The sequence below is a fragment of the Gadus macrocephalus genome, chromosome 23, assembly GCF_031168955.1.
Source record: "Gadus macrocephalus chromosome 23, ASM3116895v1".
In the NCBI taxonomy this organism is placed as follows: Eukaryota; Metazoa; Chordata; class Actinopteri; order Gadiformes; family Gadidae; genus Gadus; species Gadus macrocephalus.
Window position 1 is genome coordinate 8,249,037 of NC_082404.1, and position 25,533 is coordinate 8,274,569.

At 46.2% G+C, this 25,533-nt stretch overlaps 2 protein-coding genes across 6 annotated transcripts in view; both read right to left on the minus strand.

Moving 5' to 3' along the window:
- Positions 1-1,834: 1,834 nt before the first annotated feature.
- LOC132452587 (poly(U)-binding-splicing factor PUF60-like) lies at positions 1,835-10,962 on the minus strand. 5 transcript variants are annotated; one of them, XM_060045266.1, is made up of 12 exons: positions 10,838-10,956; positions 9,920-10,015; positions 9,732-9,821; positions 9,251-9,274; positions 8,934-8,984; positions 7,705-7,866; positions 6,939-7,031; positions 5,064-5,277; positions 4,723-4,955; positions 3,953-4,061; positions 2,929-3,188; positions 1,835-2,578 (listed from the first exon to the last, which is right to left on the minus strand). In XM_060045266.1, the coding sequence occupies exons 1-12, from the start codon at positions 10,856-10,858 to the stop codon at positions 2,279-2,281; spliced, it is 1,653 nt and encodes a 550-aa protein (XP_059901249.1). In that variant the 5' UTR covers positions 10,859-10,956; the 3' UTR covers positions 1,835-2,278. The 5 variants fall into 5 exon arrangements, with proteins under 5 accessions (XP_059901249.1, XP_059901252.1, XP_059901251.1 ...); XM_060045269.1 differs by having other exon boundaries at positions 4,765-4,955; positions 10,838-10,954; XM_060045268.1 differs by having other exon boundaries at positions 10,787-10,901.
- A 311-nt stretch (positions 10,963-11,273) lies between these two features.
- nrbp2b (nuclear receptor binding protein 2b) overlaps positions 11,274-25,533 on the minus strand; it is a 30,572-nt gene continuing 16,312 nt past the window's right edge. Inside the window, exons 2-18 of the mRNA XM_060045272.1 lie at positions 20,736-20,858; positions 20,118-20,219; positions 18,954-19,043; positions 18,551-18,591; positions 18,261-18,355; positions 17,930-17,953; positions 17,398-17,478; positions 17,142-17,197; positions 16,693-16,788; positions 16,351-16,483; positions 15,831-15,933; positions 15,571-15,621; positions 15,233-15,368; positions 14,955-15,008; positions 14,747-14,810; positions 14,321-14,376; positions 11,274-13,980 (exon numbers count right to left, since the gene is read on the minus strand). Of these exons, the coding sequence (XP_059901255.1) occupies positions 13,897-13,980; positions 14,321-14,376; positions 14,747-14,810; positions 14,955-15,008; positions 15,233-15,368; positions 15,571-15,621; positions 15,831-15,933; positions 16,351-16,483; positions 16,693-16,788; positions 17,142-17,197; positions 17,398-17,478; positions 17,930-17,953; positions 18,261-18,355; positions 18,551-18,591; positions 18,954-19,043; positions 20,118-20,219; positions 20,736-20,858 (1,389 nt within the window). The 3' untranslated portion in view covers positions 11,274-13,896. The remainder of the gene's footprint in view (positions 13,981-14,320; positions 14,377-14,746; positions 14,811-14,954; positions 15,009-15,232; positions 15,369-15,570; positions 15,622-15,830; positions 15,934-16,350; positions 16,484-16,692; positions 16,789-17,141; positions 17,198-17,397; positions 17,479-17,929; positions 17,954-18,260; positions 18,356-18,550; positions 18,592-18,953; positions 19,044-20,117; positions 20,220-20,735; positions 20,859-25,533) is intronic.

The window sequence follows — 25,533 nt, forward strand, 5'->3', positions numbered from 1 at the left end:
TGCCTCACTGGGGTCCCCTAGCCTCCACCCAGCTTCACTGGGGTCACCTGGCCTACACCCTGCTGCCTCACTGGGGTCCCCTAGCCTCCACCCAGCTTCACTGGGGTCCCCTGGCCTACACCCTGCTGCCTCACTGGGGTCCCCTAGCCTCCACCCTGCCTCACTGGGTTCCCCTGGCCTACACCCTGCTGCCTCACTGGGGTCCCCTAGCCTCCACCCAGCTTCACTGGGGTCCCCTGGCCTCCACCCTGCTGCCTCACTGGGGTCCCCTGACCTCCACCCTGTTGCTTCACTCCCCTTTGAGTCCCCCTGCCTTCAGCCCTTCACTATCTGCTGCCTGCTATGTAGTATTTATAACATACAGTTGCATATCAATGCATTTGAATACGATGGAAAAGTTCATTTATTTCAATAATTCCATTTAAAAAGGGAAACCAATATTTTATAGATTCATTACACCCAAAGTGAAATGTTTCCAGCCTTAATTTGAATATTACGTAAGAACGGTAAAAAATAAAGATTTTTAAAAAGAAATGTCGGCTTTCTGAAAAGTAGGTTATTGTACTCAGTACTTGATTCTTGGCTCCATCTGCATGAATTACTGCATCAATGCATAGTGGCATGGAGTCGATCAGCCTGTGGCCCTGTTAAGGCGTGGGAAGCCCGGGTTGCTTCGATAGCGGCGTTCAGCTCGCATTCTTGGGTCTCGTTTCTCATCTTCCTCTTGACAATACCCAATACGTTTTCAATGGGGTTCTGATCAGGCGAGTTCTCTGGCCAATCAAGCGCAGTCATCCTATGGTTATTAAACCAGGGGCCTCTACGGATTCTCTTTTTTTGCATTAGGTAATCCCCTTTCTTATCCTTTTAAGTTACGGCGGTAAGATTTAAAGCAACCGGCCGCCGACAAAGTTTACCGACTCTACGCGAAGACGCATGAGAGACGCGGTGAAGCAGAAGAAGACAAGAGAAGAAAATATAGTTAATAATGGATACCAATTGCAGAAACATATTATTTGAATCGAAATGAATTCATTTATTGCTGGTTATTAAGCACACGATAGGCTATACACCGTAAGAAAAAAAAATGCCTACTTCACATAAAAATAAAAATAAAAGACTAGTGTGCAGTTAATTTCAACATAAACATAGAGCCATTTTTTTTCACATGTGAATTGGGATTCAAGTGGGCTAAAATATTCCCGTAGGCCAAGTCCGACCTAAGTATTTCTCACTGTTGGCGACAACCTGATAGAAATAAATCAATACAAGAACGCATGTATCGAAATAGCGCTTGTTGTAGTCCAACCTCGGAAAACGTATTCCACGCTAGAGACGCTAGAGGTCAGCAATACTCGTCGTCGCGCAAAGACGTCGGTTAGGAAAAGTGGAGTCGAATTCATTTTAAACAGTGCTGTCTTTTCCTATGTTCGAAAGGAAGCACATTTTCATCTCTCCTTGACCCGATGACGTTTTCCACAAAGGTTAAGGAAAGGATGCATAAAGATAAGGAGACTATTCATATCGGCCTCCAGTATTGGTACTTTTGGCAGTGTGCCAAGTCCTGATGGAAAAGGAAGTCAGCATCTCCCTAACATACTTTTCACAATATTCTGATTTTCTGATAATGGATTTGGGGGTTTCATGCTGGAAGCCATAATAATCTGAATGATAAAAAATCAAGGCGTGTCATATATCAATTTAGGAGCAATGATTCTATAAGTTTCCCTTTTTACATATAATTATTGAAATAAGTTAACTTATCTGCATTTCCAATTTATTGAGATGCACGTGTATACACTTTACTTCTTTTAACAAAAAGAGCAAAGGTAACTTGAGGCTAAAGGCTTTTATTGAGCACAAGATGTCAAATATCAAATACCAGTACTTCACCTATTTCACAATCATAACTCCGTGTTTTAGAGATACAGGTCATCATTCACCCTTAAAATCACTCAACCATCTTTTTAAGAAATGTATTATTGTACAGTGTTTTTGGACAAATAAGCTTTATTCATAAAAAGTCGACATGTCTTGACAGTTTTAGCAGTGGGGAACGATGAAGGGGCTAACATCGGCAGGTGTTTAAAAAAAAAAAAGATACAAAATAATTCTTCACAATTCACAAAGCAAAGATCGATCCCTTTCCCAAAATCAACCCCTGTGAGGAGACGTCTATAACATGAACATCAATAAAAAAAAAAAGGAACAGAAGATAATTACACTTTACTGGTCATGAACCGGGAGGATTGGGCGTGGTACAAACGGGTGGGACAGTCTATGCAGAGAGGTCACTGCTGTTGAAACGATCCTGGTCATACACCTCGGCCACCACCTTGCGACCGCCGAACCAGCGGTCGTTCAGGGCTTGGATGGCCTTGTTCATCTCCGACGCCATGGAGAACTCCACGAAGATCTTCACGATGATGTCCGCGTCCTCCTCCTCGCCCTGCTTCTCCTGGTATATGATGACCCGGTTGACCGCTCCGAACTTGCCGCACTCCTCGGTCACCTCTCCCTCGAGGTCGTCGTCGATGTCCTCCGGCCCCACCATGTTGCGCAGGACCATAACTGTGGACTGGAGAGGGCCGAGGACAGGCTGAGTACAGGCCGAGTACCGACTGAGCGCTTCATCTCTCTTAGGGATGAGCTGGATATTTTATTAAGGCTACACATAGGCAACCGATGGGGTCACGCTGAACTGACTTTTTGTGGTCAGAGAACCAATTCACCGACCGTTAATCCGTTTGAGGTCATAACTTGACAAATTACATCAGAGAATGATCAGCCCATAGAGGAGTCTTAAAAGGGTTAGACTTCAAGTGACCCGAGATGTTTCAAAGGCTGTTAGCAAACCAGGTAGTTTGGCTAACCTGGTTAAACCGTTGTTATTAACGCATGTAAACACAGATGGTGAATGGAGCTCACCTCCGACTTGCGGAGCAGCTTCTGCATCACCATGTGTCGGGCACTGCTGCCCGAGATGCTCATGTGCTCCTGGTCGCTCAGCATCTCCTGGCCCGTTCCTTCCTGCAGCATCTCCTCCTTCTCCTCCTTCTTCTCCTGCTGCTGCTGGCCGGGGCCCCCAGCCATCACCTGGTTGGACAGCACGGGGGGCGAGGCCAGCACCGGGTTCACCAGGCCCACCTGGGGCAGCACTGGCATGGGCGGTCGCACCGGAGTCACACCTGGGCCGGGCGTTCACAACAGAAACATTACAAGAGATGGAGAACGTAACGGGAGTGGGGGAGGAAACGGAGACGCATAGGGACTGGGAACCAGCCATGTGGAAGCACAGAGAAGAGGTGGATCGTTTAGACAAAAGGTTGAGTTCACAGTCACACTGGTGCACTTTCCGTTCCAGTTTGGATCCCAGGTGTCGTCCAATCCGGCCATCAGGAGAGACCCGTTTAGGGCAGTCCCTGCCAGACGATTTTGATCGTTGGCTAAAAGCAACGACTTTTTATGAGTAGACTACAATTATTTATCTTTTGTAATCAAGAAATATAAGTCAGGAGGGGTGTTTAATCTTAGCCATCATTCTACATTTAGTTTCTATATTATCTTCATTATATACGTTATAAGGGATGCCAGATATTCTCCCATAAACGAATGGAATACAAGCGCCAAATCTCCTGGATTACTTTTTTTGTACACCCTTTTTCCGTTTAGCTCCCTTCTTTTTCTGTTTTCAAGCTAGCAGCTGTTTAGAGCAGGGTACTTCGTAATGCACCTAATGGGCAGAAGTATAGACAAAACAATGGCTCCATAGAGAGGAGGCTTGCTGCCCGACCGTCCCCTGGGCAGACGCATAGTGTCAGATAGCTGTGATTAGGATCGATTTGACTTTCGCCCCCAGGACTCGCTCTGTAGATGTACACCCTCAGAACGACGAGCGAACCGACGGGCAACGCCACGTCCCTAGTGTTGACAGTCCGTGGTCGCTACGCACCTGTGATGACCCCCGGCGCCTGGGCAGCCATGACGGGGATCCCCATCTGCTGGCCGAGAAGCTGGGGCGCGGCGAGCGCCCCCAGGACTGACGCCCCGGCTACAGCCTCCTTGAGAGAGGGGGGGCCGGAGACATTAGGCAAGGGAAAAACACACAGAACACAGCACAAGGCAGCACAGTCAACGACCACCCAGTGTAGCAAACGGCAAGCACGGCCATACCTCTGCTCAGGCCCGTGAAGCTTACTAATGACACTACAGGCTTGTCAAGACACGCGGCTAGGGCCTGTGTCAGGGGTTTATCCTCTTTAATGTCTACAGGTGCTGGAACACTCAGTCATGGTAGCATGGCTATGGCTCGTGGTTTACATTTTGTGTTTGCCAAGATAAGCTCTTGGCTCACACAGCCGGGAAGTGAGTGGGAGGAGCTTGACTTGTCATTACTTTATCAGGTGCGTTTTATCCAATCAAATGAGACTGAATCTTTTATAGAAGGTTGATTCAAGGTTTTGAAGAGAAAACTTGAGGAAGGAGAGGTCGGCCATTTTAGAAAGACTTGGGAGTGGCCTCTGCTGCAGTCACCTGAATGTATTAGTGGGGACACAGAAACAAACGGGTCTTCTCCCAGTCACCTATCAACAAGGGAATAGTCTCCAAAGTCGACTCAGTAAAGAAACATTTACAGCTTCATGGAGCACCGTGCTATCATTTCAAATTTATTTTTGAGCAGTTGAAGAGCTTATATCTGGGCTAGATCTAGGTCATATTTACCTGGAAGGCCATTAAATCCCTTTGGAAGGGATTCATACTTGCCTGGGCCGTTATCTTGGCGGTGGCGGCCGCCGCGGCCACCGCTGCAGCCGGCGGGAGCCCACCGGGGGTGGTGGGGGTCAGCAGCGGCATGGGCGGGGTCACGGCCTTGCCCACCCGCAGGTACTGACCCCCGAGGTCGAACAGGTTCATGGAGGACACGGCGTCCAGGGAGGACTGAGGCTTCTCGTACTCTGCGGGAGGGGGGGGGGGGGGGGTAAGAGGAGTTTAGCAGCGGTGCGGGGGGACGCGGCGCCACGCGACCACAGCGACAGCACGGCTACAAGCTCCTCGCAGCTCACCGATGAAGCCAAAGCTCCGGTGGCGTCCCGTGGTGGGGTCACGGGCCAACGTGCACGACTTGATGCGTCCGAAGGCCTCAAACACACTCTTGATGTCCTCGTCCGAGAGGTCGGGGTGGACCGACGCAACGTAGATGCGGTTGAAGGCACGCGCCTCCTCTGCCAGCTGGTCAATGATGGGTTGCGCCTGACCGATGTTACTTGGCCGCCCCACCTACAGCACAGATCATACCAGCACAGGGCCACTGAATGGGGGGGGTCCAGAGAGCCAACCGAGATACGTTTTACCGCAAACTAGTACGTTCCTGTCACACCTGACGCAACCAGGGGGCGAGCGCCGACACTAGGAACCTCTACGAAGGATCCGGGGACTTAGACGACGCAGAGCTACACTCTGTTGCCATGGCTTCAGCTAGCCCGTCAGCTGCTCCTCCACTAGCCCTCCAGTCAAGGAGCCACAGAAGGGCTCCACCATGATCCACCTCCTTGAGCATCACTTGACTACCTACTTCTGCATGGCAACAGTCCTGTCACTCGCTAACAACTCACAATCTGCTATTTATTTATTTATATGGCATACCGCCATCCACCTAAAGAGAGATTAGGATTAATGAATATCACTACCAATGCAAAAAGGAAACATCCCAAGTCAATTTAGTTTGAAATAGACTTCTATTCAGATCACTCTGATATAACCAACAGGTTCATCCAAACAAACTCCCCAAGTCTTAAATATGCACCATGCATACCGCATTCACTAAAAAAATAATAAAAATGTTTTGTCGACTTCCCCAAATAAAACGAGCCAAATTTGAAAAACCTCCGATAGATAGCAAATTTTTGATTACACAAGTGCAAATCAGTCAACGCGTCATCCCACTTGTGTAAAAGCCAATTCCTTTAAAAAAAATCAAAAGCAATGCAATGAATCTACAACTGAAACGTGAAAAACAATCACCAGCGTCTTTACCAGAACTATAACCAACCCTACATCCAATCCGAGGACTGGCCCGACATTATCCACGTAGCCTCCCTGTCTGACCACTCCAGCAGCTAAGCGAGACGAGCGCCTGTCTGTCGCTAACCCTGGAAGCTAGCCCGCTGCTCCACCAGCCGGGGCTCCCTAACCGCAGGAGGATCTAGGTGTGACTGCATCTGTGCTGCAGGTGGGGCGGCCAAGCAACACCAAACAGGCGCAGCCCATCATCAGAACATCTTGGACACAGAGCCGAGGCGCGCGCAGCCGCGCTGGACCCGGGGGGCTAGAACAGTGTGGTGACATCATGGAAGCAGAGAGACAGCACAGAGACACAGCACACACACACACTCATACATACCTGGATAAACACACGCGCACACACACACACACACACACACAAGCACGCAAGAAAGCAAATGAAAAGAGGAAAAAATGAAAGTTTTTAGATCATTTCACAAAAAACGTTGACTGGGGTTATTAATCAATATATACAATCTGTGGGAGAAACGAAAAATAAATTAGGATATGAAAACACAACAGGGACAAACTTGGGGAAAAGAGGATAAAAATGTTTAGTGTCATTTCAATAGGTTGTGTGGCATGCCGGATAAAAAAAAAAAAAAAAGCACCTACAAAAAGGAAAACTATTTTTATACAGCGGTGTAGTTCAAAGTGCAAAAAAAAAGAAAAAAGCAACGCAATAATATTTAAGTCTAAGACCCGGTCAAAAGCTCCATAGGCCTCAATCACCAAGCAGCCATCTTAGTTGTAATCAAAGTTGCGGGGGGGAACCGAATGTCCCATTCAGTCCCCCCCACCAGCAAACAAGAGCATAAAGAACCAAGATGGCTGCTGGGGGAATGAGGCCCATTGCAAGTAGTTTAGAAGCCACTTACCTTAATGTTACGTCCCCCCAGCATGACTGAGTTCATCTGCTCCAGAGCCAGCTGGGCAGCTTCAGGCACATCGTACTCCACAAAGGCAAAGCCCTGAGTTCACACAAACACCTCAGTAATTCACAACCAACCAGACACGTCCCGCGATACGGAGCCATACGTATCCATCACGGCTCCCAAAGCCTTTTATTAGGCGGTGCGAAGATAATGGCATCACAGGCCGGATACAAGGTATACAAACACAGTATCTCACCTACCATTACTATTTTGAAATTTAGCAGACGTTAAGGAGCAGGTAGGGTTTTGGGGTACCTTGCAGCAAACACCCTAAACTGTAGATTACCTTTCCCCTAATAAGGTGGACAATAATATGGGATCCAGCTATCCTACGATGATGTCGCAAAACTTCTGGGGGGGGGGAAGACGGCACAGGGCCTGGTCCAGAAAACAAAAACTGCTTAACGGCGCTAAGCAGTGTCCCGTTTTGTAGGAGTTATTCTACGAATGAGAAACAAATTTGCGCTACTGGATCGACGTTCGCAGTAATTTTTTTTTTTGTAATTGTACTTCTGTGTCCAGGCTACACGGTGTGTGGTCTGGCTTCCTGCTCAAGGATACCCACAGGTAGAGTGCAGACTTCAGGATCTCAACCCAGAACCCGTCGGCTGGGCGTCCAACCACTAGTCCTCCAGCCTGCAACTAGGTCCACAACCGCTTTCGCTTGCGGAAATGCACCTCAAATGAAACCATTTAAAACCAGACTGACCTTGTGCTTCATGGTGACCGAGTCCCATGACATGTCGATGCTCTTGATGGGTCCAAAGGGGGCAAAAGCCTGTCGGATGGTGTCTTCGCCCAGCTCGTAGTATATGGAGCCCACGTAGACGCGGCACATGATGGCTAGCGCACGCTGACGCTGGGCTGCCACCTGTCCGGCAACAACACACCTGGCGTTAGGACACCCCTCAGAGCCACTCACACTATGGCTCAATGTGGAACCAAAGTATAGTCAGCTTAAGGACTTGTGTTTGACCGCCAGGGTTTGTTTTAGCTCATTTAGCGTGAAACCACAGCGTGGAAATCAGAAGCTGAAATCAGGGCCAAACCTCAACATAACATCGTGGAGTCTTTGTTGGTACAGGATTTATGCGCTAGCTTTAAAATCAATAAAGATCCTCAAGGTATTATTACCACACGGTCTTTCAGTTTAATGGTATTTGAGTAAGGGGTCGTAGTGAAAACAGTCACTTTATTTTGCTTCTGTAACTGACCTGTATCCCTGGGACTCAAGTGCAAGGTTTTATTACATGCAATTGTAGAGTTTGAATCAAATCTGTGCCATGTCCAGGTATTAACATTACGTACCTGGTCGTAGGGCAAATATAGGGAAATTTACATGTTCTTGAGGTAAAACTAAGGGTTTGAGATGACTTGAAAGACGTCTGGTCCAGCAGTCCTCTCATTTTGTCAAATAAAAAATAAGCTGCCATCCCTCTTGGTCCCTAAAGTAACTTGCCCTGATTCAGTTTTAAGGGAATAAATGTTTAGAAGAGTTCCCAAAAGGGATTTGCATCAGTTTTCTCTAAATAACTTTATAATGACCTGAAGGAAAAGTGGCTCTTGGTAGGGTTGGGCGAGATCTTTTTTTTTTAAAAAAACGTTTAAATCTCCCCAAAACATTGAGGTTTACGATTCAAAGAAAGAACGTTTAGCTAATTAATCTCATATTCATTTCTAATATACCATGAGCGGCTCGCTAAAGCACATGCCAACAATAGACTAATCATATTCTCTAGCCTCAAATTACATTCATTTGAATGAGTAGATAATGAATGAATCGAGTATTCCTAGCTTTCTATTCAACGATGCAGTCATAGGTCAGGGGTAAACAAAGGGGTCGTATCCAGAGGGAGCAGCACAACAAGGGGAACAGTCCATGTCTACGTCTTAAAAATTGGGGATGAGCACAGAAGAAAAAGTATTAAGTCTATTGACCGATTGTAAAGGTGAGAGAGGATCTCCAAAGCCCATTGTCACGGCTGCCATCTGAAAGACAGTAAAGGTGGAAAAATAGCTCAAAGGTTAGGCATTGCTTTGCTTCAGGTAATGGACAGTCTATACACACACATATGCAGATCTCCCCTTTACACCAATATCACCTCAAGTCCTTAAGGAACCCTTATCAAAATCACAAAAATGTAAACAAACATAGCCATCTGGAAATAATTGCAAAGCATTTAGCAGGGTTATAATCGTCTAGTCAGTCTTTTCTGTAATGATAAGTCTATAGCTAGGCTATATGCATCACTGACCATTAGTTGGCCGTAGACTCCATCCTATTGATAACAGGTGATAAGTAGAAGCAGGAGAGACACGATTAATGTGTTACATTCAATAAATAGCTAGCATTGGCATTACCAACTCTGAATGTCTTATCAATAGGTATAAGAACATTACATTCTCCATCTGGGAAAAGAGCGGCATGGCATAGCCACGCAGCCCAAATGTTTTCCCTTAGCTTAGCAGGATGGAGTAGTAAGTTCCTGCAATACTTAAGTTCCTAAATCTCATGGGTTACTCATAAAACCTGATACTAACAAAATACCCCCAAAAACACCTATTCTAACCCAGACCTATTGGAATATTAGCAACATAGTATTGGCAGGATTTAAAGTTGAATACCATGACAAAAAAAGTCACGTCTGATACAAGGATATATATAAAGCTATATTTCTGTCAATACGTAAGTTGAACGGTTTCATCTCTTTAGAAGTATCCTAAATATCCTCTCACCTGCAAGTTTGTGAGCTGTTGCTGTTGATGCGCTATTGTCTGCTTCACCAGGACGCTTTTAATGCTCTGTTCCATCGCATATTTCTTTGCCTGGGGGAACAGTCACGTTATAAGGTAAGCCAAGCAAAATGCAAAATAACACATTGATTGTGATCAAACTCCAGGAAGTACGTGTGGCGTTGACATACCCTCTGGAGCGCTTCTTGCTGCTCCGGTGTGAGCGGCGGGAGCCCGAGCTTCGAGCCCGTCCCCTGTCCATTCTCCATCTTCACGGTGTCTCCTCCCTGGAAGCAGGGACACAAATTTAACACCACTTCCACAGAACTGTAGGATCATAATATATTTTAGAGCATCGGAATATGTCTACATACTGGGAGTGAGTTGTCGTGATTGTATTTGAATGCAATTAATGATTATAAATCAGAAAATATCGATTTATACGTTTGCCCACACATCAGATTACAATTTGCAGTTCACTGTGGTGCGGCATGCCCATCGCTTAACAGACTAGATACGCTAGCCAGGAGACTCCTCCACCCGTTAGTCAGGCAGGCTCCTCCACACGCTAGTCAGAGAGGTCCACAATTCTCCACAGAGACAGGGAACAGGCCGCAGATGACTCTTTAACAACGCAGCACATTCTAAGAGAAGGAATACGTCTCCAGACTAAAATCCCTCCATCACGGGGACAAACACACAGAACACTCCAACAGCGTGTTTCCCTCTTTTGTTTGAATGACGAACGCTAGCGCCAGGATCATATGGCTATTTGAAACGTCTTACACACATAGGCAAACCATGTAGAAACAGATCAAGGTGGGCCAGGGCCGTCTTTAGGTTTCACATGCCTAATATTTGTAGAAGTAAATCATCGTATTTGACAACATTCTGCAGGATCGGGCCCGTTCGCGGCTTCTTTAGCCTCGCACTAGCTAGTTTAGCATAGCTTACTCACAAGGCGCAACAAGATAACCATATTTACCAAGACAAAAAATAAGACTCCTTTACATTTCCGAAGTACACGTTATGCACTACTCAAGTTGATGTTAACTTACCACTACTTATTTGGTAAAAACACGCAACAATTCAATAAATAAGAAATTTACCGCAGTGTCAGTAATCGCCATGTAGCACGCCTTACTCCAAAGGCCCCCGCAAACGATAACTACCGCGAGAAGTCCGCAAACGCAATTAGCAACTCTCGCGATGGGATACAACTGGCTGCTCCCGCGTATGCGCTGGTTGGTTCGTACGACAAAATGCTGTCTACATATTTTGAAATCATCATTCTGGTTTATGTTTATCGGAATGGTATTTCAAAGCGCATATAGTTGGCCTCACCCACATGATTTGAACAGAGAAATCTATTTGTCAATGACAAATTAATGTAGTAAACACATAGGTCTACGGTTCCAAATTTCTTCTCCGTTGATGTTGTGTGGCATATTTCATCTTTTTGATATAATAGTTCGGATTAAGCTTTATTGTCCTGGACCAATACATATTTGTACATGCCAACACAGTAATAACCAATATAAATCATTATGGTTACATGATCACGTCACATAGTTTTATTAGAATTTCTGTAGTTGCCATAGCTACAATATTGAAAATATCACATCCAAAGCCAAGTTTCATTCAATAGATTCACAGGAACAGGAAGTTATTAAAACAGAAAATAAGACGGATATGGATGGTTGTTGTTTTGTTTTTGCACAGTCTAAACATTCATATGTTGGGCCAGGACTCTGGCCACTCATAACAAAGGCAATACTGAAGATGCAAAGTTCCCAAAGTTGTCAGGCTTTATTAACATGCTGCTGATCAGAGAAACACAAGAGCAAAAAGCAGAGCAGCTTGAGAGTAAAACCTCTTTGAAATCCATAAATAAATATGTACAACACGCGCCGGTGACATCCTGGCTCCTCTCTAATCGGCAGAACCAGAGCGATCAGGTCTGGAGTTGAAGACCATGTACTGTACATGAGGGATGTGGGGAGCCACTTACCTCCTAGGATGACCATTCTACAACGGGAGATTGTCTAGAACTGGAGGGCTAGAGATGAGTTGGACTTATGTACGTGTACTCCCACCCCAGTTTTTTCTGCCAAGGAAAACACATACTATAATAGTAATCAGTATGTCCAGCTGTATCTATACATTCACCGGAAGCTTCTAGCTGACGCAGGAAAAATATCTCTCACTTTCACCAGTTTGGGTTACATCAGTATTGCTTTTAAACCCACACCTTTTCACAATAATTGGATAATTAGAATGAGTGTTGAATTGACTAACCACACATTTGACCTCTGAACCCCATTTACACAGAAGCTTCGACATGTCTACATGCTACAGAAACGGCTCCTGTTTATACAAACAGAAACAAAATATGAATACATGTTCACTTTGGGCCAAAACAAATCGAAATAAGAATCCATCATTTAGAAATGAGAATATTTAAGAGAAACAATAATGTAGTAATATTTATATTATCAAACAAAAATCCTTGGTTGCGTGACTTTGAAACGCATGTTCACATTCTGTCCAACTCCCCTTCTCCCAGACATACAGAAGTACACTTTCTTCACACACATTATGATCTGCATGTTAGTGTTGACTGATATAGTTATGAGTAAACACAACAACCCATAGCCAGTTATTTATTCCAATGTACAGTAGCAACAGACGGCAATGGCACTTTCTTAACCAGGTATCGCGCTAACGCCCACCCTCGCACTCACAAAGACCGCCCTTGTACATTTATAGAACACAGCAGTCTGAAAACCCACCACTACCATTTGCTTCCACAGATTCCAAGTCTCCAGGTTTTGTGCGAAGCAGCTCAATTGCAAAAGTTCAGTCGCAGGGTGGCGGCCATCTTAGGCACTTCACAAGTCTTTGGCTTTCAGGAAAACCTTCCGGGTGAGAGCCCTTAAGAGCACTGCAGGCTCTAAAGGCTAGCACTGCAGGCTAGCACTATAAGCTAGCATTACAGGCTTGCACTACAGGATGGCGTTACATGCGAGCACTAGACTGCAGACTATCACTAAAGGCTAGGAATGCTGGCTAGCACTACAGGCTAGCATGATAGGCGAGCACTAGACTGCAGACTAGCACTAGACTGCAGACTAGCACTAGAGGCTAAAATGCTGGCTAGCATTACAACACTAACAGACTAGCACAGCTGGCTAGCACTGCAGACTAGCCCTGCAGGCCAGCACCACAGACATCCTCTGATGGGAATTCATGCATGGAGTCGTGTGCACAATGTGTGCTAGGAAAGGTTCGCCGTCGGCCCATTGAAGAGACGCCAGGACGGGCTGGACCTTGAGGTTCACATTTCAGCTGACACTTCAGAACGAAGTCATGGAATGAGAGGGCAAAGATCGACCAAAGCAACCTTAACATATTATCAAAACTCTTACAAAGAATTTGTGCGAATTCATATTGAAATATTTTTTTCAGATTTTCGCTAGGGTTTGCACATGTTTATCGCTAGTGTAGATTCCTGCTGAAATACAGGAGGGTGTAAAACATCCAATTTCAAGGGATATAATAGAAGGATCTTGATGGAAAACCAAGAGGGCTGGATATCTAGAGGCGACAGAGCCCTCGTAGACAGGGGCCTCCAAGTGGATCATCTACCGTGTTGAGTAGATGGTCATAGCTTTAATAATGTACTCTAACGCCTCGTGTGCCCACTGCCTCCGTCCGTTGACTGATCCTTATTGACTTTGAATGACTTTGAACAATTTTCAACTTTTTCGGCAGCGACGGATCCGTCATCCAATCAGATCACGTATGCAAATTTAAGCACTGTGACACTACTCGGGCTCTGACGACCCTGGAAATCTCCCCCATCCGTCAGCCACGCCTTCTGAGTCCTTTGACTGACGGTGCAGAGGGCATGAGGCGTAATGATGTTCTTAGATTTGAGGTGCCTATGGAGCCTATCTAAGGCTGGGCTCTTGCTTTCCTTCTCCCTTCCCTCTGTCCCTGTTGCTCTCTCTGTCTCTGTCTCTGTCCCTCTCCCTCCCTCTGGGGCCCACTCCCTTTGTGATCCTGGCAGTGGGGTCCCTCTGGTGTCCAATGGTCCATGCCCTGGCTAGGTCCCCCTCTCTGGGGGCCCGCTGCCTGCCACCAGGACCCCCTCGCCCCAGGCTCCTCACTGGACGTTCCCTGGGGCCTGGGTCCGCAGGTGTTTACTGATGGCCTCCTCCAGGAACAGGGTCAGCTTCTCACAGTCCTCCTGCACAGGGCACGCAAGTTTCTCATTTAGTTACATGAAGAAGACATTTAAATACCGTAGGATTTAATTACTCCAAAACAGCAAACGAAATACCATACTATGTTCATGTGATTACAAAAACAAAAAAAAAACCTATCTTTTTAGATAAATGTCAGTCAGCTCCTATGGTTACCGTTTACTTAACATAAAGGAAGTGTGAGTGATTCCTTACTATTAATTTATCATTTCTTTTGTAGACTTATTCATCCAAAGCAATATTAATATTCTTTGTAGTGATCAACCAGTATCCATCAATGATGCATCACAGTAAGTTGCAATGTTTGTTTTGAAAGTGACCTACCTCATTTATGAAGGCGTAGTGAACAAGTTCGTTGGCAAGGTCTTTGGAGCTGTCCGCTGAAGGGGACCAAAAGAAGTGTGTTAATCCCAGTAAACAGAGCCGTAACAAGCAGAACCAGAGGAACAGAGACGTGCGTGGGTTTAAAGGGCTCCTTTTGCAACCCCAGGTGTGGGGCTCATTACATGCCATTTCAAAATCATTAGAGTAGTGACATCACAAGCGGGACCATCCCCAAACATGCGTGATGGATAGACGGTCTCCAGCCTCCACCAGCTGGTGCAGCCCAACAGGCAGGAGACTCAGGGACGAATCTAGCATCAGAAGTCTGGGCGGACACTCCCACGTGTGACGTCACAGGTGGGTCGATTATCCACCCCTGGTGGTAAGAGGTCAGTGCCCTGAGTGGGGTGGGTGATGGTGACCCACCTGGAAGGATGTCGCAGCTGAGCTGTCGATGGAGCTTGTCGTCCATCTTTAGAAACAGGGAAAGCTGGGAAGGAGAACAGCAATGCTTGTTTAAATCCATACCTTCGTTCAAGTGATCATACTGTCGGTAATGACACGTCTCCCAAACAAAAAGAGTTCAGGTATTACGCTGAAAGGGACAGGATCCCTGAACTAGTTTGTGACTCACATGAGTTTTGGTCCCTTCTTCATTTGATTCCAAATTACAGTGCATCTGAATGACCTGCAGACAGAGACGATAGTTAGTGGTACAAAAAGACAGCATGACAGACAGATTGTTTTACTGTACTTTATTAGGTTGAAATATAGGTTGCCTTTAACACACACACACACACACACACACACACACACACACACACACACACACACACACACACACACACACACACACACACACACACACACACACACACACACACACACACACACACACACACACACACACACCTTTCGGGTCTCGGTCTCCTGTGGTTCTGGGGTGGGGGTCTTGACGGCCTCCACCTGCTCCTGGGACAGAGACAGGGCCCGCGGGACAGGGTAGGCTCGCGACGACGCAAAGTTCATCAGCGGGTAGATCCCATTCCTGAGAGGAATCTAATTAACAACTTCATCCACCAATATTCAGTCCTCGCTACAATGCTAAGCTACAACACAATGCAAAAATGCAGTTGACCGGCTAACAGTGTGTTAAAATGCACTGCTACAACCCTTTGCTACAATGACATGCTTCTTTATCATAAGCTATGATTCAATGCTATAATCCCTATGAACAACATTCTACTTACTTCACATCCTCCAGAAACTTGTCGAGCTCCAGAGGAGACACATGTGAATATCTACATGTGAGGAAGAGGAGGAGGAAGATTAAACACGGCTTGACTCTGCTATAAAGACCAGGAGCAAGACCCATCAGGGCTCTATATATGGACTGTGATAGGGGTCATTAGGTATTAGAATCAAACAACAATAGCTCAAACTGTATACGATGAGTTTCAATCAGATCTAGAGAAGTAGGAATAAAGTGAGAGAATCTAATTTGTTTTACTTGAGTTGAACTCCCGGTCGGTCTCTGTGGGAGATCTCAGCCATCACGGCGTTGGGGTCAAACGACTTGGTCTTCTCCTCCACACAGTTCTCTGGAAGAAGATCTAGAGAGAGAGATACACAGAAGGATAAAAAATAAATGCAGAAAGAAAGAAAGCGAGAGAAAAGAAAGAAAGAGACAAAGATAGAGAGAGAAAGAGAGGTACACTCCTGCTGGGAGGAGTGTCTCCTACGACTGCTATGCCCCTGCTAGGTGGAGTCTCTCCTACGACTGCTACACCCCTGCTAGGTGGAGTGTCTCCTACGACTGCTACGCCCCTGCTAGGTGGAGTCTCTCCTACGACCGCTACACCCCTGCTAGGTGGAGTGTCTCCTACGACTGCTACGCCCCTGCTAGGTGGAGTGTCTCCTACGACTGCTACACCCCTGCTAGGTGGAGTCTCTCCTACGACTGCTACACCCCTGCTAGGTGGAGTCTCTCCTACGACTGCTACACCCCTGCTGGGAGGACTGGGACTCACATTGGTTGCTGATGAGGCAGTGGGCGGCCAGCAGCTTGAGGGAGTGGACCTCAAACAGCACCCGGTGGAAGAGGAGGTCGTGGGCCGTGGGACGCAGCTTCGCCTCCTGCCGCACGCACGACTGGGTGAACTCCTGCAGGGGTCAAAGGTCAAACTGGGTCAAATCAATCAGAAACGGACGAGTGAGGAACATCTCAATCCAGAGGCAAGTCTCTGGAGTGGGACCAACTAGGCTGTGCAGGAGATGTTAAACAATGCCAAGAGAACATCCAGGACGTATGGGCCAGACCACCGGGTCTCTCCGCAGTCCACGGCTGGGTGGTCTGGGGTCGGGGTACCTACCCTCATGAGCGGGTCTTCCAGGGAGGTTCCAGCGCTGCTGATGGCCTCCTTGGATACCACGGCGTCCCCATTGGCCTGGATCTCCAGAACCGCCATCTGGTGAAGCCATGGAAGAACCTTAATTTTTTTACATTTAATTTTTATTATACAAGAAAGTATTAAAAGGTAACAAAGCGAAGTTACAATTTAAAACGGGCCTGATTCAGTATAAGGCTGATTTTCAGCAGGTTCCTGATTGACTCGGAGTGGGCGAGATATATCCTGTGATGGTCACTTGGAACTTGAGGACACGCACCTCATGCACGCAGGCAAGCACACACACCCACACGGATTCCTAGATTATTCCTGTGGGGTGTTGCTTCTGTTACGGTTGCTGTGCTCAACATATAAAAAAGTTAGGAAAATGTGTCTCTACCAAGTCAACTTCATCTCAGAAATGCTGGTCTCACCTCCAGAGCACAGATCCCGAAGGAGAAGATGTCGATGGCAAAGTCATCCTCACTCGCTGGAGTCAGAGGAGGAAGAGGGGAGAAGAGAAGGATGATGAGGAGTAAGGGAAGGACGAGGACCGATTATACAACAGATACAGAAAAAACTATGGGCGGACCTTCTAATAAACTAAAAATAAACTGCCTGAAAGTAAACCCTTTGGGGCTTTGATCTGAGCAATGCAGTTAAAACACACAGTATTATTGTTGTACTTACTGCCGTACTCCGGGGGGAAGAAGTGGTGGTTCCTCTGCTCGTCCCGGTGAGGTCGCCCCTTCCCCTGGGCGTCTGGGAACACTGGGAGGCCAGAGAAACACAGCTGAGACAACAGAAAACATACTCATCCTCCCAGCATACCAAGCCTCTACAATATACACTCAAACACACCCCAAAAAGACTTATTTGTCGAATTACATATATTTCACATTTAATATACTTTACATATCTTTCTTATGTATAGATGCATATGACAGCATTACTGTGATTGTGTTTGTAATTTATTCTTATTTTCTCTATTTTGTGGTTATTATTTTTCTATCTGGAGCAGCACTGTGACAAACGATTGCCCTCAGGATAAATAAAGTTAATAAAGTTCCCTGAAAAAGGAATAACACACAACAGAGCCTGTATACAAAACCATTCTGTATTCTCTCTGTTAATGCCTCCACAAAAGCATGTAGCATTTCAGATAAATTAAATAATTACTTATAGTTGGTAATAGTTATAAAGTAATGTGTATGGGTCTTACCATTCACAAATAACCTGTGCCAAACTGTGAAGAAGAACATAGTAAAGAAATGTTTAAGTATTAGTTATCAATTTCATTCATTTAATTTGATTAAATATAATAAAACATTAATAGTAGTATAGCAATTATTAAACTATACTGCTACAACTACTAAATCCAGTTAAAAGGGAACCGTCATGATCAGCTTTTTAATGATATAAGGAAGTACTGCTTCATTAGCCGGAAGCGGAAAAAAACGATTATGAAGCAGTTGTCTGATATTTTGGCTGAGGCTGACAGTTCCCCTTTAAGTCTGGAGCTGAAGCAACACAGTGTTTGGGGGAGGCCAGACCTGAGCCGATCTTGATGAGGCCGTTGTGCTGGATGAAGATGGTGTCGCAGGTCAGGTTGCCGTGGATAATGGGCGGTTCGCAGGAGTGAAGGTAGCTGCCGATGGCCAGAGAGTTTAGTTCCAGTCGGTCAGAGTAAAAGCTCAAAATATCTGCTCAGAGGTCAAGTTCCAGAGGATTTATTGTCCATGTGCAAGAATATAGAAATGTCTTCAGATGTGATAAGTCTCAATAATCAACAATAAAAATACAACAAAGGCAAGACGTTAAGCTGTGAAAGGTGTCTCTGTACCTGAGGGCCGAGAGGATCTGGGTGCACCATCTCTTCCACGCCTGTAGGTCAGAGCCATACATACAGCTTAAAGTATGCTATGGCCACCCACCGGTTAAAGGCAGCCTAAGCTGTGCAGGCTGCCTTTAACCGGAAATCAAACCAGCCAAAAACAACCCAATAGCGGCTTATTATAGCATGTTTAATTCTAGATTGATGAGGAACCAAATATGACAGAAGGCAGTTTGGCTTTGGTAAAATAAGTGGGGCAGACAGAGAAGGGGCAACACAGAACAATGAAGCTAGTTTGGAAAGTGACTCAAACAAGAAACCTCTGGGCTGCTTATTCTCCTCGACGGATGGACGAGGCAGGCGGTATCTACAGCACCACGGGAGACCCACGGAAGGGCTGCTTCGAACTCACCTTGACGTTCATGGTCTTGTGGTTCTTCTTGGTTTTCTTCAAGAACTGCTTGAGGCTACCTGACGACATGTACTCAGTGATGAAAATGACCTGCAAGTTGTGAGGAGGGCAGAATTTGGACTGTTATGGTCGGAATATCTACTACTACTTACTAGTGACATAGTTAGCAAACCTAAATGAAGGGAGGTCTTACGGTAACAGGGGTGTTCCCAATAAATAGCAGTCAAATAATCAATAATTCGTCATTACGGTATACAATGTGTTGTAATAAACATTTCCCTTTGCATGTTATTGGTGCATACAGCATTCCCCTTTTCAGTCTCAACAAATTAATCCGACATGAACTCTTATTCAAATCTAAAACAAATATATACACTTTTGGACCGCGACACACAGATCGAGCACCACTGCCACAGTGCACAGTACAAATCACCGGCAGAACGAGCTCGGGGTGCCCAGTCCAACACCGTAATCTATCTAAACTATAACCGCATTTCACATTAATCGCATCGTTTGCTGCGTTACCAACGTCGTCTATTCTCATTTAGGGTGCTCGAAGTTCAATATCCATAAGGTTGAGTTCAAAAGGCTAACATTATGTTTTATGAATCAACAATAATTTTGGGCAGGTGTGTTTGAGAACACATTGGTGAACTCCAGATGTCGCCGACCGTGTTCACTGTGCCAAATATGATATCCCGCTGCTATCCCGGAGGAGCGGGCGAATCAGCCGTCAGTGTGTGTTCATGTATGATACCAGGGTTTATCCAATAAGTGGTAGTGTACCCGCGCACCATTGGCATGTATGCGCGCTTGTCTCTGTGTGTGTGTGCGAACGAGAATGACCGGGAGAAAGAGTGCTGTGGGGAGATGAATGAACGGAACGATATTGATATTTCAAAATCGCGTATTAAAAAAAAAGGAAAAAAAGCTGAATCAATTTGTGGCGCTAGGTGTTTCTGTGGCGCCGCGCCACACATTGGTCTATGTATGGAAAACACTGAGTGTACCGACATGTATCCAGCTGTTCTGCACTTTCGATAAAACACTTGGAAATATAAATAATAATAATCGAAAAGTTTTGTGATCGTTTGACGCTAAAATTGAAATCGAGATCAAAATCCGATTGATCGCCCAGCCCTACACGGCGCCATGTGAACTCACCCGAGCCTGGCTCTCCCTCATGTCCAGCCAGTACTTGTGGAACTTGACAATGTTGGGGTGTTCCACCTGCATCAGGTTCTCAAACATCTCCTTGATCTTGTCCTAGCACAGAAATGGACGAACCAGAAAGTTATATCCAGCAAAGAAACATGAGGAACTTCATGCAGTTGGGAACATACAAACTCAATATTTAGAAATATATTTTAAATAAATGTTTTACAACCAGGTAAATAAGTGTAAAAACTTAGGTGATAGTCGAAGGTTTAGTGGTGAAGTCATGTGTTCTTCAATTTGAGTCAATCATAAGTCCCAGACAGGCATAAAGTCTGCTATAAAGGAACGATTCCAATGGAAACATTAACTAGTCTCAACTCATGTGTCTGCAGCCTCAAACCAAGTCATCACACACTCTTTATTATTAGACTAATTTAAGCAGGCACTTCATCCAAAGGAATTCACATTAACCCATTCAGCACTAAGGAGCAGGGAGGCTTTTAGGTCCTCTTGCTGAAGGACGCCTACAGGTAGACTGAACCCAAGACCCTTTCGGCTGCTAGTCAAACCCCCTCCCTCGGTCCCTCCCACCTGACCACCCGGGTCGTAAGAGTGTGACGGTACCTCCTGGGACTTGAAGACCTTCTTGTCAGGGAACAGCACCTCGTTCCACACGACCTCAACGCCCTCCTCCGTGTCCATGGCCAGAGACGCACTCTCCACACCGGGGACATTACCCTGGCTCACCTGCAGGGGGCGGCAGAGACACACGGAAATACTTAGACAATGAGAACAGGCTTATTAAATCCCTGGATAACAACAGAGCATTTGTTGAGAACGCTTGTGATCGCCAATGATCCGATCGACAGTACAAGCAGCCGTATTAAACCTTGAACCGTGAATAATATTGCTATCGCCGTAGCTTCTTCCTCCAAGTTACTGACAGACAAAAAACGTGTGAAAACATGTACAGCATTGCAATGCGGGTCACAATGTGCATAAATCCAAAACAGGAAAAACAATCCATACAATGACAATAACGCGAGCACACGCAAATGGAATCTGAGCAATGTTAAAATTATATGCAATGGTGAAATTCATGAATTCGTAATCTTCTGTCACTTGTTCACAAAAGGATCACAGCCAATAGGTTATGATCCTGTGTGCTGCACGAGAGCTCTTCCCGGTCATGTGTAACACAGTGAATCCAGAGGTACATGCGGTGGGTCTAAAAGGAAGGACTGGAGAGAGATACTGTATGTAGAGATAATTCACAGCTCAACAGAGATTAAAATGGGAACACCAGCCTGCCAGCCCGACGCCCATCTGTACCGCCAGGAAGTAAACACACCAGATGAGCAGTGATGTCATGATGCAGATGAGAGTGAGGGTGAGAATGATAGTGAGACAGAGAGGGAGACGCAAACACTCAAAACCAGAGAGATAGAAAGAGAGAGACCGAGAGAGACCGAGAGAGACAGTCAGACAGATAGTCAGACAGAGCGAGACAGACAGACAGAGAGAGACAGATAGTTCAGACCTCGATTGTTTGTGACAGAGAAGGATGGACATTTAAAGAGAGGATGGATCAATTGAGGATGGGAGGAAGAGTTATAGACGGAGGGTGAATAGGAGACAGATGGAGAGTCTGTCGATTAAAAGAACCATCATTCTGTGGCCTGCGTTCCAGGCACCATGGATACAGCATCACCATGAAGAAGACCAAAGAGATAGATCACCGACACCTCTCTCTCTTCCACTGAGACATACTTAACAGGTGAACCCAACTGGTTGCCAAGCAACAATAAAGTGATCAACTTTTTGCAAAGTGTTGCATTCACCCTCCACTCCTCACTCTAAGGAGGGGGAAAGGAGTGATTGCAACTAGTTCTTTACTGGGAAAAGGCAGTCCCCCTCACAGCTGAGTATTAGACCCCTACACCTCCTCCCTCACAATACTCCTCGTCACCATATGACGTCAGAGTCAGCGGTGACATCAACTCTCCCCCCCCCCCCCCACGCGGGCCCAGGCCGCGTGGAATCAAAATGTCTGCCCGTAGGAGTGGTAACAGTGGGGGGGTTTGTTCACATACACCACCGTGTCTGTAGAGCCCTGCCTGGTCCCTGGTGCCACCTCCGTAAACACATCCCATAATAATAATAATACATAGTACCAGCGTAGCTAGGACCCCGTACAGCCGCACAAAGGTATGGCTTGTCTGTCGCGCAGTGCCGTGTGTGACAACCTATCCTATCTCCCTAGTTGTAATAAAATCGTTGATAGATTGTGCTTGAGTGGTTCTTAATCTTCATGAATAATGTTGGCAAGATATGACGTGAACTTGAATGAAGAAATGACCTCCAAATATCAGAGGTTTCGAGTCGTTACTTATATTTGTCAATGTGAAGCCTCGGCTTCAGCCTGATAAATTGACCTTGAATGGCAAAATACTTTAATATAATGGGCCGGTGAATTCTTCCACGACAGTGTTGAGGACCATTCCTTCCACTGAAGCCCCGTTCTAGGGGTCTTCTCCATGTTCTCAACCGCTTCCACCTCTAGCTTGTCCATCTCTCCCGGCATTCCCAGAGCTCCACCCCCTCCTCCGTCACAATCGCCACCTCCTCCTTCGTCTCCACCCCTGACCCCACCACCTTCACCATATCTTCTGCCGTCATCATCACCTCCATCTCCATCTCCTGCAACAGACATGGCAACCACCCACCACCACCAGGACGGTATTTATGCCACTGAATGGAGTATCTCAAACTCCAGAAGACCACACACCATAACGCTTCCAGACCTCCTCAAACATGCTCTACTGGAGCCTGCAGAGAGTCATCCAGATGGGTTGTTTTTAGACAGCGGTGGTGAGAATGTTCCCTGGCCCTCTGGGGGAAAAGCTCTGGAATGTCTTGTGTGGGGCAGGGCCATGGGAGACAACCCCCCCGAGGGGACCCAGAGCTACTCCGACCACAGGATGAGATCTGGTCTCTGACACAGATCCCAATCTCACCACGTTCCTTTCCTACCGCTTGGGACTCAAAGCCACGGACCTGACACAGGGAGGCAGGGTAGGCTGCGGGCCGAGACGGCTTCACCGTCCATTTAGAGGAACCGGGGTGTGCTGGTCTGCTTCCTTTGGCGTCACAGTGGCCACCCTGTTTGTGTTTCCTAGAAGTGGAGCAAGGCCTGAACTCTGAGACGTTCTCCCAGAAGGTTATGGTGTGGACGGAGCTCCGCTCGCATGTTGGCATATTGAGAACTGGTAGCGTTCTCATAACCTCACAACCATCATCGCACAGGATGCTGCCCTCGGATTGGTGGAGGGAAGGAGGTGGTTACGGCGTGTGGGCCCGGGGGATTGTGTGTTCATGTCCAAACAACGCAGTCCTCTATTCTTAAGTGTGACGTTGGCTCGGGCCGTGACTTGTATAACGAGAACCTGATCTAAAGGGCTCTTACACAACCTTTCCCCACTTTGCCCCCAGGTTCCTTCGGCACGTGTTTCTGGAGGTGATAGATATCCCCTTCAGAGAACCAATCCCCCCCACTCCTAGACTCTCCCTTCCTAGAACCACTGGGGAACCAGTAAACACCCGTAGAATAGAAACCAAATAGACTTGTAGAATCTATAAGGAACTAGTTATGAACTGTATCAACAAATATAGACAAGTCGAAACCAGTGACTAGTTGAAACCAGTCAAACCCTGTAGAAACCCTGTGAGACCAGTAGAAATCTGTAGAACCCAGCAGATACCTGTATAAACCATTAGAGACCAGTGTAAACCAGTAAAAAGCCCAAAAACATTAGAGACTAGTAGAAACCAAGAGATAAAAAATAACCCTGTAGAAACCAGTGGGTACCAGAATAAACAAGTGGAGATCAGTAGAAACCAGTTAAGACCTGTATAAAAGAATAGGGACTAATATAAACCAATAGAGTTCAGTAGAAACCAGTGAAGACATGTTTAAACTGATAGACACCTTTATAAACAAGCAGAAACCAGTAGATACCTGTAGAACACATTAGAGACCAGTGTAAACCAGAAAAGCCAAGTAAAGACCCGTAGAACCTGGCAGAAACCATTTGAGGATAGTCAAAACTAGAAGAGAATAGTAGATACAAGTATAGACCGCTAGAAACCATTAGAGACCAGTAGACTACCGGTAGTTAAGACCAATAGAAACCAGCGGAGCCACTCTGCTGGTTTCACTCTGCTGGTTTTCCCAGTAACCTGGGAATAACCTGAAGCCAAACAGCTTCACAATGTTGTTCCAAAGTGCTACAAACACCACCTTGTGCAATATCCTATCTTTTTAAAGACGCTAAAGAGAAGAAACACAGAACATGTGTTCCCAAATGTCCACTATTGCCAACTTTCAAACGGCCCGCCGCCCACGATCCATTGTTATGAGGTTCATCGATCGTAGAATGGATATCAATAGCAGGTAAGGAGCTAAGGGCTGCTAATGGGCTTCATCAGGGTTCAATTCCACTGGCTCAGCGCTAACAGGCTAGCCAGCTAAGGGTTCTGAGAACAGACAGGGATCCATTCAGATCTACCCGCCTGCTAACGCTAAGAACCTGGCAGCCCTCGAAGGAGTCCAATTACCTCCCGGCAGACAGCCAAGGTATTCTCCCTATATGAGCGGGGGAGGACGGATCAGATGGACGAGGTTAGCACAGAGAGGCTAGTGGAAATGCTAGAGGCTTTGTGGGGTGGGGGAGACTAGGTGAGGAGGCTAGGAGTAGGGGCTAAGGAAGGAGGAGAGGATCAGAGGAGGAGCTAAAAGACTGAGAGCAGATGACAGAGGAAGCCTAAAAGGCTAATACGAAATGCCACAGGAAGCTAAAAGGCTAATACGAAATGCTACAGGAAGCTAAAAGGCTAATAACAGACGCTACAGGAAGCTAAAAGGCTAATAACAGATGCTACAGGAAGCTAAAAGGCTAATAACAGATGCTACGGAAAGGTGTTTCAAGAGACACTTGGTTGGACTAAAAAAGACTAGGAGAAGTTAAGCAAGGCTTAGTGGCTAAGAGGAGATGACGCTGAGAAGTTGCTAAGAGCTTAATGCTAGGCTTGGGCTAAAGGGCAGAAGGTGATGCTATGATCGTATTAATCATTTATCGGTGGCTCTCTAGCCCACTGAAGTCTACACAAAAAGAAAATGGACAGACAATATCCTTTTATCATGGTATATTCTCAGTATGGGGCCAATCCATCCATCTCTTTTAGTCAAGCCATCCCTGTACCCAGAGTGTTTGAAATCACAGCCTAACTTCTTCCACAACCCACCGTCCAACGGCCTTATTCACAGAGTGTGCATCCTGCTCGGCTGAGGAACTTGAACACCAACTCTGCATCAAGTTGCCCCCACCCAGCTAGCGATTAAACCAAGACGGCTGCTGGGTGA

What these genes read in the sequence shown, in the direction of transcription:
- LOC132452587 (XM_060045266.1), bottom strand. Translation starts at nt 10,858, where the DNA reads ATGGCGATTACTGACACTGCG. An exon ending in AGCAAGAAGCGCTCCAGAGG is followed by an intron (nt 9,822 to 9,919) that starts GTATGTCAACGC and finishes CTGTTCCCCCAG; the next exon opens with GCAAAGAAATATGCGATGGA. An exon ending in GAGTCTACGGCCAACTAATG is followed by an intron (nt 8,985 to 9,250) that starts GTCAGTGATGCA and finishes ACTGTCTTTCAG; the next exon opens with ATGGCAGCCGTGACAATGGG.